Consider the following 15,929-nt stretch of genomic DNA (forward strand, 5'->3'; position numbering starts at 1 on the left):
CAGGTGAGGATTAACAAAAAAAAAAAGAGAGAGAAGGAGGGGAGAGATTCAAAGGTAGGGAAAGGTCACTGAGTTATGAATAAATGACTGGTTGGATGAGGCAATGAAAGAAGAGAGTCAAGAACTCTCAAGCTTGCAATCTGGGCTAACTGAGCGGAGGATTCAAAGATGGCTGTGGCATCTCTGACTTGGGCAGATGGGGTGGACGGTGTTAGTGTCATCAACAAGGTAGAGAGCGCTGGACCGATGGCAGAATTTAAGGGAAAGTTAGAGAGTGCAGTCTGGGACATGTGGACCCTGGGACATCCAGGAAGCAGTGGGTAGGTGGTCCAGCGTGCAGGCAACAAGTCTGGGTGAGGCATGAGAAATTGATCATCACCAGAACACAGGAGGCAGGAGATGCCATACCTGGAAACAAGAGTGCTGCACAAGAGTGTGAGAAATGTAAACATATCCTAAAGGAAAACACAGAGAATTGGGGCAGAGTGGGGGGAGAGATAGGGAATACTGGCATCAGGAGGGTAGACAGCAGAAGATCAACCAATGAAGAAATCATTAGTAAGGGATAAAAAGAACCTGTAGCAAGTGGCTGGCGTAAAGAAGTGGAAGGAGGGATGAGAAAGAAATAGAATAGACAGAATTGGGGGGAAAGGTGAGAACCAGGAAAGTTAAGAAAAGAAAAAGGATTAGGAGGAAGGATAACCTTGTCTTAGAAATTCCAAGTTTAAAGTTTCATCCTGAAATCCCAGAAATACGAGTCAGAGGTCAAAAGAGCATCAGATATACAAAACTTCAGATCTGCTGGTCCTCATGCAGGTACCTCAGGAGTAGGAGGGATTTAAATGGTAGAGAATGTGGCAAGATAAGGGGGCTAAGGACAGAGCCACCTTGGGGATGGGATGAGTAGGAAGAAGAACCTGGATAATCAAGAGACAAAGAAGTGGGAGAAACACGTGGAAATGTAATCTCCTGAAAGGTAAAGGAGGCCATGTCAGGAAGGAAAATATGGTCAGCAGTGCCGAGGTGGCAGTCACACTCTGGTGGCTAGGAGGGTGCAGTGAGTCCTGGGAGAGCAGTTGCAGCAGCCTCCTGGGAGCAGAGCATGTTCTGTTTGTGCCACATCCTGGGTAAGCAGAAGCACACTTAGAACCAAGTCATCACAAAGCCCTGTGCAGAGCAAGCCAACAATTTAGTCACGGCAGAACAATGGGCCTGGACAACTCAGCCAAGTCACTCTGCCCTTTCTACATAGGTGGCCTTAGCAAAAAGAACCTGCAGAAATAAGTACCTAAGGAAGTGGGCAGATTGGGACAATGACCGAGTTTTGTCCAGCCAGTGACCAAAAATGGGGGAGAACACGTCACTGGCTTGGTTCATTTACTCAGGGCTCACGCATTCGTTAACACTGTTTTGGGACTACTGTGCTCAGAGCCTGTGAAGGGGGTCATGGTCATAAAAAAGACCTGGTCCCTGCCTTCAAATAGTTTACAATATATAGGGGGCGTCCTTCATTCCATGAAAATTTTCCCAACCAAAAAACTGAAACTCACAGACATAGACAACAGTATGGCAGTTACAAGAAGGAAGGTGGGAAGAGGGGTAGTAAAAGGTAAACGGGACCACATATATGGTGACGGAAGATGATTTGACTTTGGGTGGTAGGCACACAATGCAATATACAGATCATGTATCATAGAAATGTATACTTGAAACCTATATAACCAATATTTAATTTTAAAAAATACCCCATCTAAAATGCCTGATAAAATCACCATTCAAACTTTTACAAAATTACCCGGGTTAACAACACCTTTTTATGATTCTCTGCGAAGAGCTAAGGTAAAGCTTAAACTGAATGAAAAAAAAAGAGGATATGTACTCATTTAAAAAAATTCTGATAGACTGACTGGATTATAGGCTTATTATGGACTGTATTGATTATTTATTATATACTTCAAGAACCTCTTCCCTTGTAACATTAACCATCACTTTGCTGCTTGTGTTTCTCCAGTCTTTTTCTCCAAATTAACCAATGTCTCCTTCTTTATTTCCACCTGCCCATGACTTTCCACCAGCACTGCCCCCTTACTGCCCTCAAAATCAAACCTGAAGTGAAACTCACCATATGGCATATCTCAGATTGTTATCCCTACCTGCCCCTGTCCACAGCACTTCCATTTTATCTCCTCTCACCAGCATCTCATTCAATTGCCAAGTTCTGTATCAGCAAAGTCTATGCACATAATACAGGGTAGGGCAAAAGTAGGTCTACAGTTGTTTACATGGAAAATAATGTAATAATAAATAATAATACAAGAATAAATTGTAGGAGAAACCAAGATGGCAGCATAGGTAAACACCGGAAATTGCTGCCTCGCACAACCACTTCAAAAATACAACTAAAAGACAAAATGGACATCATCCAGAACCACAGGAAGGCTGGCTGAGTGGAAAATCTACAACTAGAAGGAAAGAGGAAAGCATATTGAGACTCAGAGGAGGTGCGGAAGTAAAGTGCAGAGGTACGGAGGCACATGTGGGAAGGGCTGACAACTGAGGACTCGGTTGTCTTTTTCAATCGGGAGGGAGTCTCAAGCTCCCAACTGCTCTGAACTCCAGTTCCGGGCGAGTCTCTGGGGACCCAGACTCATACAGGGAGAAACTGGACTGTCTGGCATCGGTCGGAACTCGAGGGCAGCTTTCTCTCAGAGATGCTTGCAGCAATTACTGGGACACTGAGACACGGGGCCTCTTAGGGTAGGACTGAGGAGCAGCCATAGATGCTTGCTCCGCCCTGTTGATCCCCTGAGACCCCGCTCCACCCAAGCTGAGTGCAGAGGCTTTTGCATATGAAAGGCCTGGCCCTTTGCAATCTGAAAATTACCTAACAAATTGCAGCTGGGTCAGAGAGACCCAGAACTTCCAAAAGAAGGCCCAAGGCCCCACAGCAGCTTGCATCGCTTCACAGCTGGGCCTCATCTGGGCACCTCCAAACCCCAAACAAAGAAGAGGAATCTGAAGATCTCTCCATAGCTCCTGCTGGGTAGCTTCAGGCAGAGGCTAAATTAACACCTCCTTAGAGATCCAAGAGCCAGTGTACCCAGTGGTCAGAGTGGGACCATCCGGATTACAACTCCTCAGATCCATGAGGGACACACTCAGGGGGCAGACTCAGTGAGCACCAAAGCCCCACTGAAGCAAGTCTTGCCCCAGAAGGGTGTCTCCAGCACAGAAATTCTCCCACTGCAGACACAGCTGATTCTCACAGCCAGTTGGCCTGGAGGTCAATTCCTCCCAGTGATACCTACAACAATCAAGGCTTAACTACAACAAGACTGTGCACAAAGCCCACAAAGGGGTGCACCAAGAGTGTCCACCTCAGGTAATTGGGGAGGCTGAGCCACTGGGCCCTATAGGACACCTAGCCCAGAAAGCCACTCTATCAACACAGGGAAGCATAAAAAATGTGGAGACAAAGAAACAGGTCACAAATGACAGAAATGGAGGAGAGCAAACTACTGGATATAGAGTTCAAAACCACAGTTATAAGGTTTTTCAAGAATTTTCTAAAAACTGCTGATAAATTTAGTGAGACCCTCAAGAAATCTAGTGAGACCCTCGAGGTTATGAAAAAGGACCAACTAGAAATTAAGCATACACTGACTGAAATAAAGAATATTATACAGAGATCCAACAGCAGAGTAGAGGATCGCAAGAATCAAATCAAAGATTTGAAATACGAAGAAGCAAAAAACACCCAACCGAAAAAACAAAAAGAAAAAAGAATCCAAAAATATGAAGATAGTGTAAGGAGCCCCTGGGACAGCTTTAAGCGTACCAACATCCGAATTATGGGGGTGCCAGAAGAAGAGAGAGAGCAAGATATTGAAAACCTATTTGAAGAAATAATGACAAAACTTCCCCTACCTGGTGAAAGAAATAGACTTAAAAGTCCAGGAAGTGCAGAGAACCCCAAACAAAAGGAATCCGAAGAGGACCACACCAAGACACATCATAATTAAAATGCCAAGAGCAAAAGACAAAGAGAGAATCTTAAAAGCAGCAAGAGAAAAACAGTTACCTACAAGGGAGTACCCATATGACTGCCAGCTGATTTCTCAACAGAAACTATGCAGGCCAGAAGGGAGTGGCAAGAAATATTCAAAGTGATAAATAGCAAGAACCTACAACCAAGATTACTTTACCCAGCAAAGCTATCATTCAGAATTGAAGGTCAGATAAAGACCTTCACTGATAAGAAAAAGCTAAAGGAGTTCATCACCGCCAAACCAGTATTATATGAAATGCTGAAAGGTATCCTTTAAGAAGAGGAAGAAGAAGAAAAAGGTAAAGATACAAATTATGAACAACAAATACACATCTATCAACAAGTGAATCTAAAAATCAAGTCAATAAATTGATGAACAGAATAAACTGGTGAATGTAATAGAATCAGGGGCATAGAAAGGGAATGGACTGACTATTCTCAGGGGGGAAAGGGGTGTGAGAGATTCGGAAAGAGACTGGACAAAAATCGTGCACCTATGGATGAGGACAGTGGGGGGGGGTGGTAAGGGCAGAGGGTGGAGTGGGAAGCGGGTGGAGGGGAGCTATGCGGGGGGGGGGGGGGGAGGGAAGAAGAGGAACAATTGTAATAATCCGAACAGTAAAGATTTATTTATTTTTTTAAAAAAAGAATAAATTGTATTTTGCATACTCACAACTGTAAACCTACTTTTGCTTCACTCTGTCTATGCTCAACATGTACTTGCCCATTGCACGGACACATTTTATATCCTGGACACCTATATAGGCTACTAGTAACCATGGCTATGACACTAATAATTACAGGGGTTAAGAGCATGCCTTTGGGTGGCAGAGGGGTCTGATCTGGGTTTAGTTCCATCTCTACTACTTACTAGTTCAGTGACTTTAGACACAGTTTCTTTTTTTAAAAAAGTATATATGTATTGATTTAAGAGAGGAAGGAAAGGGGAGAAAGAGAAACATCAATGATCAGAGAGAATCATTGATTGGCCCTCCTGCAGGCCCCCTACTGGGGATGGAGCCCGCAACCTGGGTGTGTGCCCTGACCAGGAATTGAACCATGACCTCCTGGTTTATAGGTCGATGCTCAACCACTGAGCCATGTTGATTGGGCAGACACATAGTTTCTTCATTCACAAGTATGCAACTTCTTAGGGTTGTGAGAGTCAAATATAAAATGTATGTAACAGAGATGTTATTTCTCTTAACCCGTAGTCCACTGTAAATGTTCATCCATTTCAATAATCTAACGTAAAATTCAAAGTACACCAGCCCTAGCCAGTTTGGCTCCGTGGATAGAGTGTCAGCCCCTCGGAATGAAAGGTGCCAGGTTTGATTCCGGTCAAGGGCACATACTGCAGTTGCAGGCTTGGGGTGCATGCCGGAAGCAACTAATCCATGTGTCTCTCTCACATCGATGTTTCTCTCTGTGTTTCTCCCCCTCCCTCCCTCTCTCTCTGTCACTCAAAATAAATAAATAAATAAATAAATCCAAAGGACACCAAATCCCAAGCTGATGGCAACAGTATTAATGCTGGGGCGAGGGGCGGTGGTGGGCTAGAAGGGGTCGATGGGGACAAAGGGGGACATGCAATGCTTTTAACAATAAAGACTTAATTTTTTAAAAAAGAACCTCCATCATTGAACCCAGTTTTGAAAATTTCAATTAAAAATTATCCAACTCAACAAGTTTTAATGAGTGCTAGCTGTGTGCGTAGGAGTTGCTTGACCAATTATCCTGAAAGACCATTTTTCCCTTGTTAATTCCTAAGGCGGTTCCTCTTTTGTCAAGCTTTCCCCAGCCCCCACACAGGAGCAGTGCCCACCCTTGTGCTTCACCACACTTTGGGAATGCTCCTGGACGTACCCTCTGTACCCCATGGCTCGGCTATGGCCGAATCTCTCCCCTTGGACTGTGATGCCCTCCAAGTGTGTGCCCTGTTCACAGTGGATGCCAAATCAGAAGTTAATACTCGTGGATGAGAAAGAATGAAGGGACCAGGACGAAAGGGCTGAGGATGGCAAATCAAAATCATCTTTGCATCTCCTACCAAGTGACCCCACTGCCTCCAGATCTGCCCCAATGATAAAGCCACGTGACCCTCGGGGGACTTCCCTTGATGCTGCACCTCACGTGGCCTCCTCCTCTTCCTGTTCATCTTCCCTACTCCAGGACCAATAATCCTTGGAAACTTTCCCAATAAACCCCTTTCATGCTATAGGGGGTCAGGACAGGCTTCCCCACTTTAGCACGTGAATTATTTTGAGCTGAAGGCAATCAAGATTCCGCAGGCTCACAAGAAACGGTTACCTCGCCCTTAAAGAATTTTCATTAGGGGCCTTGCCCATAATAAGAATTGTCACCAAAAATAATGTTTTATGACTTATCCACAGAACAGGGAAATTACTAATTACTGAACATCCACTGTACTTATCGTCCTGGAATGACCCTCCTCCCCGCGGAAGCCTCCAAGGCACCCTACCTGATCCTTAGCTCAAAATGTCATATACACTTTATTTTAGGCTTCTGTCCCTGAGCCTCCCATGTATGTGGGGTTCCCATATGTACAATGTAAATTTGTTTACTTTCTCTTGTAAATCTCTCTCCTGTAGAGTTGATCATTAGGCCAGCCAAAAGAACGTGAGCGGTAGAGGGGGGTTTCTTCCCCACAACACAAACCCTCATCTTGAACGCTGCCCCCGAAGAACCCAGCCTAAGGCAAGCCTGTCAGACTTCAAAGTTTTTTTCCACTGTATTGTGCCTGAGATGCTATTGCAATCATGTGGGCCTGCTCATCATTAATTTTAGAGCCATTTTATTTCACTTTAAAATATATTTTTATTGATTTCAGAGTGGAGGGGAGAGGGAGAGAGAGAGAAACATCAATGATGAGAGAGAATCCCTGATCGGCTGCCTCCTGCAGTCCCCACACTGGGGATTGAGCTCACATCCTGGGCTTATGGCCTGACCAGGAATCAAACCGTGACCTCCTGGTTCATAGGTTAATGCTCAACCACTGGTCCACACTGGTCGGCCAATTTTAGAGTCATTTTAAAAATTAAATGGCCCCTATAGCTTCAGGTATCTTGAAGACAAATATGTGTTCAAACACGCTGTGCTTGCTTATTTCTTCTTTATACTATAATTACATGTTTCTGAGACAAAAGACCTTTGAATATCTTAGAAAAATGAAATAAGGAACTCAAAGAAAAGAAAGTATTTTTTTGTCGTAATCGTCCTACAACTGGGTCCATAGATAAATGGACTTTATCTTTTTAATGTGATTCCTTTTAAAATAATTAGCTAGTCAGAGAGAGACAAATACCATATGATTTTACTTATATATGGAATCTAATGAGCAAAATAAACAAACAAAAAATACAAACAGACTCAGAGAGTAGACTGACAGCCGTCAGAGGGGAGGTAGGTTGGGGGGCTGGGTGAAAAAGATGAAGGGACTAAGCAAAAAAAACCCCAAAACACCTTATACGCAGTGGTTCTCAACCTTCCTAATGCCGCGACCCTTTAATATAGTTCCTCATGTTGTGGTGACCCCCAATTTCATTGTTACAAATTGAACATAATTAAAGCATAGTGATTAATCACAAAAACAATATGCATCTCCTACCAAGTGACCCCACTGCCTCCAGATCTGCCCCAATGATAAAGCCACGTGACCCTCGGGGGACTTCCCTTGATGCTGCACCTCACGTGGCCTCCTCCTCTTCCTGTTCATCTTCCCTACTCCAGGACCAATAATCCTTGGAAACTTTCCCAATAAACCCCTTTCATGCTATAGGGGGTCAGGACAGGCTTCCCCAAAATGCTTCCCCACTTTAGCACGTGAAGTGTTTTCTGATGGTCTTAGGCGACCCCTGTGAAAGGGTCATTCGACCCCCAAAGGGGTTGCGACCCACAGGTTGAGAACCGCTGCCTTATAGACTCAAACAATAGTATGGTGATTACCAGAGGGAAAGGGAGGTGGGGGGAGGTAGAAGAAGTAAAGGGGGGATAAATGGTGAGGAAGAATTCTTTTTTTTTTTTTTTTTTTTTTTTTTTAAGGAAGAATTCTTGACTTGGGGTGATGAAAACACCAAATAATATACAGTGGTGCATTAGAGAATTGTACACCTGAAACCTATATAATTTTATTAACCAATGTCACCCCAATACATTCAATAAAATTGTTTAAAAGAAAAAAATATATATTATTATTTAAGTACTAAACTACGTTAGAGAAATTTTAGGGAAAATATCTAGGGGAAAAAGCATCCAAGTACCTTAACCCAACCATTACAAATTATTTCCTTCCAGTGTTTGGTTGTTGTGTGTGTGTGTTTTAATTCATATGACATGGTTGCAATCTTGCTCAAACACCTGGATCTCCTGCATGTTTTTCTTTAGCCCAGTTTTCCATGGTATAACACAGTCCTGTGGTTGTCATTTTTAAATAGTACCCATTTTTCTATCTAGAGGATATACTATAATTTGTCACCATTTGTATTGCTTTTGCTATTTCTCTGTTGCAAATAAGACTGTGCTGGACAACTTTGTGAATCTGACAGTTTGGCATTTACCCTTTTTATGTATTTCAGATTATCCCTGTAAAAGAAATTTCCAAATCTTAAATTATCAAATAAAGAAACAATATTTATGTGCATTGACACATTTCTCCCAGTCACCAAAATGTTTACCAATTTGTAAGCCATCCTGAAATAAAGTGTACTCCAAGTTATGATGGCTTATTTTTTAATAAGTTCGGAGCTAGCTAAAAGAATTCATTTTAAATTTCTCCATTTAGTATAAAGATCTTGAAACTTTGAGAATTATATTAAACCTATGGTACTCCTCATGACAAAAACACTTCAAAGGGACGTTTCAATCCCCCTAAAACAGGGGTGGGGAATGTGGTGGCTCACGGGCAGTATAAAGCCCAAGAAATCATTTGGTCTGGCCCTGCCAAGGCATTAGAGATGATTAATTAAATGTTTGATGAAATACAGCAGGCTGATTTTTAAGTTGAGAATTTTGTATGGCCCACAAACGATGTTATAAATATCCAAACGGCCCTTGGCAGAGAAAATGTTCCCCACCCCTGCCCTAAAATGTATGTACTTTATTAATTCTCCGTTTTCTAATTGTTAAGCATTTCATTGAGGGATTAGTCATTGGGCTTGAGCTGCCTAATTGAATCAGTCATTTTCCAAACCACTAAACACAAGTCAGGACATTTCATTGTGCATTTTGTGAGCATTTGTGCTTGCCTACATCTGCAAAAGCAGAGGGTAAAGAACACTGACAAGATAATGAAGCGGAGAGAATTCCTGTTTTCTCTGTTACCTTGAAGTTTGCCTGAGGGTATCCTAAGGTTTAGAGTTCTTATTTATTCGACTCGGAAGTGCTGTTCCCTGAAACTGATCTCCCCAGAATATCTGGACCTCCAGGAGGTCATGTCCCATTAGTGTCAGCCACAGCATTGCTATTACTTTTTTAACATGCTTAATTGCTGTCTTCGTTCACACAAGTGGAAAAGTACAACAAACAAATTCAACCTGGAATTATTCTGAAGACCCTGGGTACTTGCTACTGTGCACAGAATGGAAGGACAGCTCATCCAGGGATTGCTAGTGAAAATGTAGAAAACGCAGTCAGCCTTCTAGATACATGATTCCAGGTGATACCGGACATTTGTGTAGGTAAACATCCCGTTGATCCACTGAGTTTTCTACCTTTGAATCGTCTGGGGTTTTTGTTTTGTTTTGTTTTTGAAGAAACTTGTTTTCTGCCACACTTCAAAACTCCAACAAGTGCCAACTTGCGTTTCATGTTAAGGGAGAATTTCCTCATTGGATTAAAGTAAAAGACAATATGGACAAGCCACTTTAGAGTCTATTTCTCTGTGAATTGGGAAAAACCTCTATTTCAGTGGTTCTCAACCTTCTGGCCCTTTAAATACAGTTCCTCATGTTGTGACCCAACCATAAAATTATTTTCGTTGCTACTTCATAACTGTAATTTTGCTACTGTTATGAATCGTAATGTAAATATCTGATATGCAGGATGGTCTTAGGCGACCCCTGTGAAAGGGTCGTTCGACCGCCAAAGGGGTCGCAACCCACAGATTGAGATCCGCTCCTCTATTTGCTTCCATCCAAATCCCTGTGTTTGCCTTCACCCCCAGCTGGTGTAGCCGGAGGGTGTGGGGCGATGACATCCCAGCAAATGATTCTGTAGCTAATGTTCATTCTTGGCAGGGTTTTTTCTGGGTTAGGATAATGCTGCGTAATCTCACTTAAAGCCCTATCCAAACTCAAACTTCACAACCAAACAAACCAGTTTTACAAACCACAGGGATTTAATTCGGAGTCACACTTGCAGCCGTAAAAGAAAAGACAAAAGAAGAAAAAAGCTGGCAGCCCAGCTAACAAGCAACTGCCTTCTGGACACACTGCCAGCTTAATCCAATTGAGAAACGTTAGCAGTCTAATGACAAGTATGAAGACAAACGCTTAGATGAGACAAGGTTCTTGACAGCAGCCCATCTAACTGCAAAGTTGCAAGCCTTGGTAAGTCCATTCTATACAGGGGTGGGCAAAAGTAGGTTTACCGTTGTTTGTATGGAAAAAAAAAGCAGGCAGATTATGATTATTACAATATCATTATTAACTCAAAGGAATGTCACAATGCAACTGGAAACTTACTTTTGCCCACCCCTGTATTCAAAAGAAAATAAACAAAGAACAAAACGACACAGCAAAGCTAAGGAATAAAAGCCAAAGTCTAGAGCACAGCCAAACATGAATCTCAGAGCAAAATTCTGTTTAAGCCTAAAGAAACCTAGGGGACTTTCCTGGATACAATGAAACATGAAATACCATAGGTTTGCTGATTAATATTTATCCTGGGAAATTAACAAAATCATGGCTTAGATGCACTTCACCTTCCCCGACCCTCTATGAAGTATAACTCCTGAAGAAAGCAAACCAAAAACAGTGTAGCGAAAACCACTTGGAGATGTATTTTATTTACTCCACACCAAGCATTTTGTCTTTAAACCGAATCTGAAAATGTCTCTCTAAGGCAAAGCAAGTACCAGATTCTGCCCTGAGTGAGAATCGCAGTGTCACCCACTTACCTGTGATTAGCACAGCCTTTTGGTCCACAGGTAACAATTCTTGGCCAGAGAAATGAATATACAGGAGGAAGCATGACAGGGAGAACAGGATCAAACTCCAGAAGAGGGACAGGCTTAACAGGCAAGCCCCTCCCCAGAGGCCCGCCAGGCAGACCCCCTTTCCCCCCACCTGTCCTGGACTCTTGAGTTTGCAAAGAACTAGTCCCCCCAGGGCTGCCGTGACAGCCAGGCAGAGCCACGCGGTCTCAGAGCAGAAAGTGCTCATTCTCAGAGACTCCGCTGCACCTTTTTGCGCTCAGGACAAGTGGAGAAAGGCTGGCTGGAGGCAGCCTGGGTTATATGAACGGAGAGCCAAGAAGGGAGGGGGGAGGGAAAGCCCTGACACATTTTGAATGAGCCTGGATTAATCATACTCATACAGACACATATTTCCTCGTGAGTAATTTAAACCAGCATACAGTTGGATAAAAATGCCAGAGCACTTGCTATTTGATTGCTCCCCCTACACCCACTGCGTGCATGACATCTACACGTTCACACCCACAACAAACACGCAGTCGTTTTTTTAATGATCTCTGGAGAGAGAGCTAGTTGGATAATTATTGACAAAATTCAGTCTGAATGGTGAATTACAAAACCTCCAGCTCCTAGACAAATATGCTTCTTTAGGAGCCTGCGATGTGTCTGTTTGTCCAGCTCTTTTCCTGACTCGTGTGTGTGTGTGTGTGTGTGTGTGTGTGTGTGTGTATGTGTGTGTGTGTGAGAGAGAGAGAGAGAGAGAGAGAGAGAGAGAGAGAGAGAGAGAGAGAGAGAGAATCCAGACAACCAGTGAAGTTTGGAAAATGGACCCTGGAAGGGAAAGGTATCACTGATTTTGTCCATGTCCCTGCCATCTCCCACCTGAGTCAGGCTGAAGGGTGGACAGAGAGGGAATAAAAACTAGAAGAGATTCATGGCAGAAGAAGATGCTTTGGTCATGCCAGCGGGGAGATATGCCTGGGCGAGATAATAACAATGATAACACAACTGATAATGGCCCATACATAGCTATCAGTACGTATTTATGCCAGGGATCATATTTAACTACTTATCCATTCATTCTTTTTTTAAAAAAATATTTTTTTATTGATTTCAGGGAGGAAGGGAGAGGGAGAGAGAGATAGAAACATGAACGATGAGACAGAATCATTGATCAGCTGCCTCCTGCATTCCTCCTACTGGGGATTGAGCCTGCAACCCGGGCATGTGCCCTTGACAGGAATTGAACCTGGGACCCGTCAGTCCACAGGCTGATGCTCTATCTACTGAGCCAAACTGGCTATGGCTTATCCATTCATTCTGTTGAGACCCTATTCTCTGCAATGCTCTGTTTCAGGCATTGGCACTCAGTCAATATGCTCAGTGTCTTTCAATGTAATATCCTCATGATGGTAGGTTCTATTATTGTAGTGACTTTACAGGTGAGAACACCGAGGCACAGAGAGGTGAAGAGACTTGCCCAAGATCACACAACATTGGAGTCCAGCAGCCTCGTTTCAGAAGTGTGTGCTCTTCCCTGCTCTCCTGTACTGCCGTCTTAGGTAAAAAATAAAAGACAGTCAGTCTGTAATGTAGTAGTGCTTCCTTACCTTAGCCTCATTCGAACCGTAGGAAACACTTCCAGGCGGATATTATTACCCCCATTTTACAAAGAGGAAACCATGGCTGGGAGAGGATAAATAGTGGATCTGGGCTCATGACTTACTGGGTGGAAAGCCAGCACTAGCAGCTGGGACACCTTACTCACCACCAGCAACAGTGCTGACTGCCCCAAGAGGGCGCTGAACACCTGAGCTTATGGCGTGCCTTGTGTGTTCCTGGCATTGATATATCTGGAGAGACAAGAAAAATTCTCACTCTGAGGTCAGATTACATGTATTCAAATCCAATTTTAGCTCTGCTGAAATAGCGTATGTGGCAGAATAACCGCAATCAATAAAAAGCCACAGGAGCTGTCAAGAAGATAGTAAGACACATGCCCAACCCACCCCCTACACACACACATACACACTCTGAATTTATGGCTTAAAACCTTGCAGAGACCAGCTCAATTCAATATGGCAACTAATTTCACCTAATGGTAACCCCTAGCCTTATTGTGTGCTTATTATAATGCATTAGCATGCTAAACAATGCACCCGGAGCTGCCATGATCAGAAACGGAAAGCCCATAGGAGAGCACAAAATGACCCTTGAGCGTGTGGCTAAGTTGGCTGGGCGTCCTCCTGTGCACCAAAAAGTTGCTGGTTTGATTCTGGGTCAGGGCACATGCCCGGGTTGTGAGCTCAATCCCCAGTTGGGGGCATGCAGGAGGCAACCAATGGATTGTCAGATGTTTTTCTTTCTCCCTCTCCTTTCCTCTCTCTCTAAAAATCAATTTAAAATTTTTTTTAATTGGTCGATGAAACTCCTCTGAGATTTCTCAGAGGAGAAATCTCCTTTCCCTGGAAGACCCTAAATATTCCTCCCCCCATTGAATCCCCCCCCATTAAATGAACCTCAAAAAGGAAGCAAATTCCACTAAAGGGGGTCTGTGGAGTAGCCCATTCTCTGTCTCACTGTTTCACTAATAAGCTCACTTTCACTTTAACCTCTATGTTGGCTCAAATTTGAATTATTTCCAATGTGAAGCCAAGAACCCACAGTGGGTCACGGACACTCAGATGCCTGGACCCCCAGGACACCTGCATCACTGCCACTTACTTTCTAGGTCATTTTGGGTGGGTAACATCATCTCCTTATACCCCTGCCCCTCAGCTGTAAAGTAATAAAAATATCAAGATAAAGCACTTAGCATAGCCTACCTGGAACACCAGAAGGACTTTCATAAATGCTGATAATTTGTGTTTTTTAAACAGGACAGTGTAGGGGAGGAAAAATAAAATTTGCTCCCACCTTTCTAAGTTCTTCTGGCTAGACTGTTAACCAAATTAACATGAGACAGATTAACAGAAGAAAATAACCAAATGTATTACATATACACACTTTGGGGTTCTTTAGGAATATGAGACCCCAGGACAAATCAGGCAGTTGAGGTTTATATGCCATCTTAGCTAAGGAAAGCTCTGTGTGTTTGTGGCGGGGCGGGTAATTGGTTTGGGACTTCAAAGGGGAGAAAGGCAATTCACATGGAGATGGAAAAGCAAATGTTTGGGAAATAAATGTTTAATGGACCATCTTTAAGAATGGGACACAGAGAGGACTTTGATCAAATAGGCTAAATAGGTCCTCCCATTTCTAGTTCACATTAAACTATTGTTATCTGTGATAATAGCTCCCTTCTTGGAGTAGGTCTTCTAAATTCTTTTAGGTAGTCAGGGTGGTCAGGGAGTCTTATGTTTCTTGAGAATTACAAGCTTCAAAGAATCAATGTCCCAAAAAGCAGGGCTATAGAGAAAAGGTACCCAGCTGCCTATGATGTGAGAAGGTAGGGAGGGCTTTGGACAGGGAGTTGGGGAAGCTGGCTCTGGTCTCAGATGAGCTTTTGGTGTGTCACTGTCCTTGGCCAGCTCAGCTGTAAAGGGAGCCCACCTGGGCTCAGAGCTATCCCAAGACCTGAGGGAGACCGGGTGTGACCCATACTATATACTGGGACTGCAAGGTATGCTGACAAAGTCATTTTGGGGGTCTCATGTGGGCCATGACACCTCTTGTTTGTCCGCCCCGCCACTTGGATGCCTGAGGTGGGGAGATGTTGCCAGTTCCAGGTCAGGAAGCTTAGGGGAAAGGATCTGGAATTCCCTTTGGGTAACCCTCATATTGCCCCCCCCCCCCTCCACACACCCTGTTTACTCCTGTGAGTCCAGGGCACACCCTCTCTCAGGCTTCTTGGCCCCACCAGCCAGGAGGATTCAGACAAGCTAGCTCTCCAGTCAGATGGTTTTCCAGGGGAAGATATAGGATAGTTCCTGTTCCTTATGGGGGTGGGGGTGGAGGGGGTGGGAGGTGGGGGCGAGACTCAGCACTTTGTCAGTGGCTCCAACACTAGATCTGGGCCAAATGCCCAGGTGGGTTCCCTAATGGGTGCATGCCACTGGAGATGAAGTGAATCGTCTCCTGGTGGCAGCCCACGTGGCTTCCCAGCTGCTCAGTTCTGGGACTCCCAAGGAGAGGGCAAGCACTACTGTGACAGGGAAGTCCAGGTAAGGATGATCCTGGCCCTCTGATGGGGAAGGAGATGCACAGTATTATTAATATGGGCTTTAAAACCTCACAGAACTGAATTTGAATCCTGGCCCTGCCAATTACTAGCAGTGAAGCACTGGGCAAGTTACCTGCCTTTCCTGGGACTCAGTTTCTTTCTCTTCATAAAGGAAGCCCAGCTCCCTAGGGTTGTTTTTAAAAGTGAACAACATAATTCTTGCATGGTTCCTGGCAATGACGGGATGATGGCCACTTTGCTCACTGTTAGGAGCAGTCACTGCTTTAGGAGGGCTCCTGGGCAGATGGAGGGTTCTTGCCAGCTTCCTCCTCATTCATTTATTTCTTCATTCAATTCATCACACACTTCTCCCCCCTGTCATCCTTCAGATATCTACTCACCACCCTACCTGAATATCTTCTGTCACCACACCCTATTTATTCATTCCTTTCACTGCACTTAGCTCAATTTGTAATTCTGTACTTTGTTCAGTTTTAGGACTTTTTTTTTAATCTCCACTACTAGACCACAAACGACTTGGGCAAGAACTATATCTGTTTTGTTGT

General features: G+C 43.8%; 1 protein-coding gene across 1 annotated transcript in view; it reads right to left on the minus strand.

The window, feature by feature from the left end:
* The window catches only part of HSD17B2 (hydroxysteroid 17-beta dehydrogenase 2), a 60,394-nt gene extending 48,868 nt beyond the window's left edge, over positions 1-11,526 (minus strand). The window contains exon 1 of the mRNA XM_059667277.1: positions 11,184-11,526. Coding sequence (XP_059523260.1) covers positions 11,184-11,448 — 265 coding nt within the window. The 5' untranslated portion in view covers positions 11,449-11,526. The remainder of the gene's footprint in view (positions 1-11,183) is intronic.
* Positions 11,527-15,929: the final 4,403 nt, after the last annotated feature.

Source organism: Myotis daubentonii, chromosome 15, assembly GCF_963259705.1.
Source record: "Myotis daubentonii chromosome 15, mMyoDau2.1, whole genome shotgun sequence".
NCBI lineage: Eukaryota > Metazoa > Chordata > Mammalia > Chiroptera > Vespertilionidae > Myotis > Myotis daubentonii.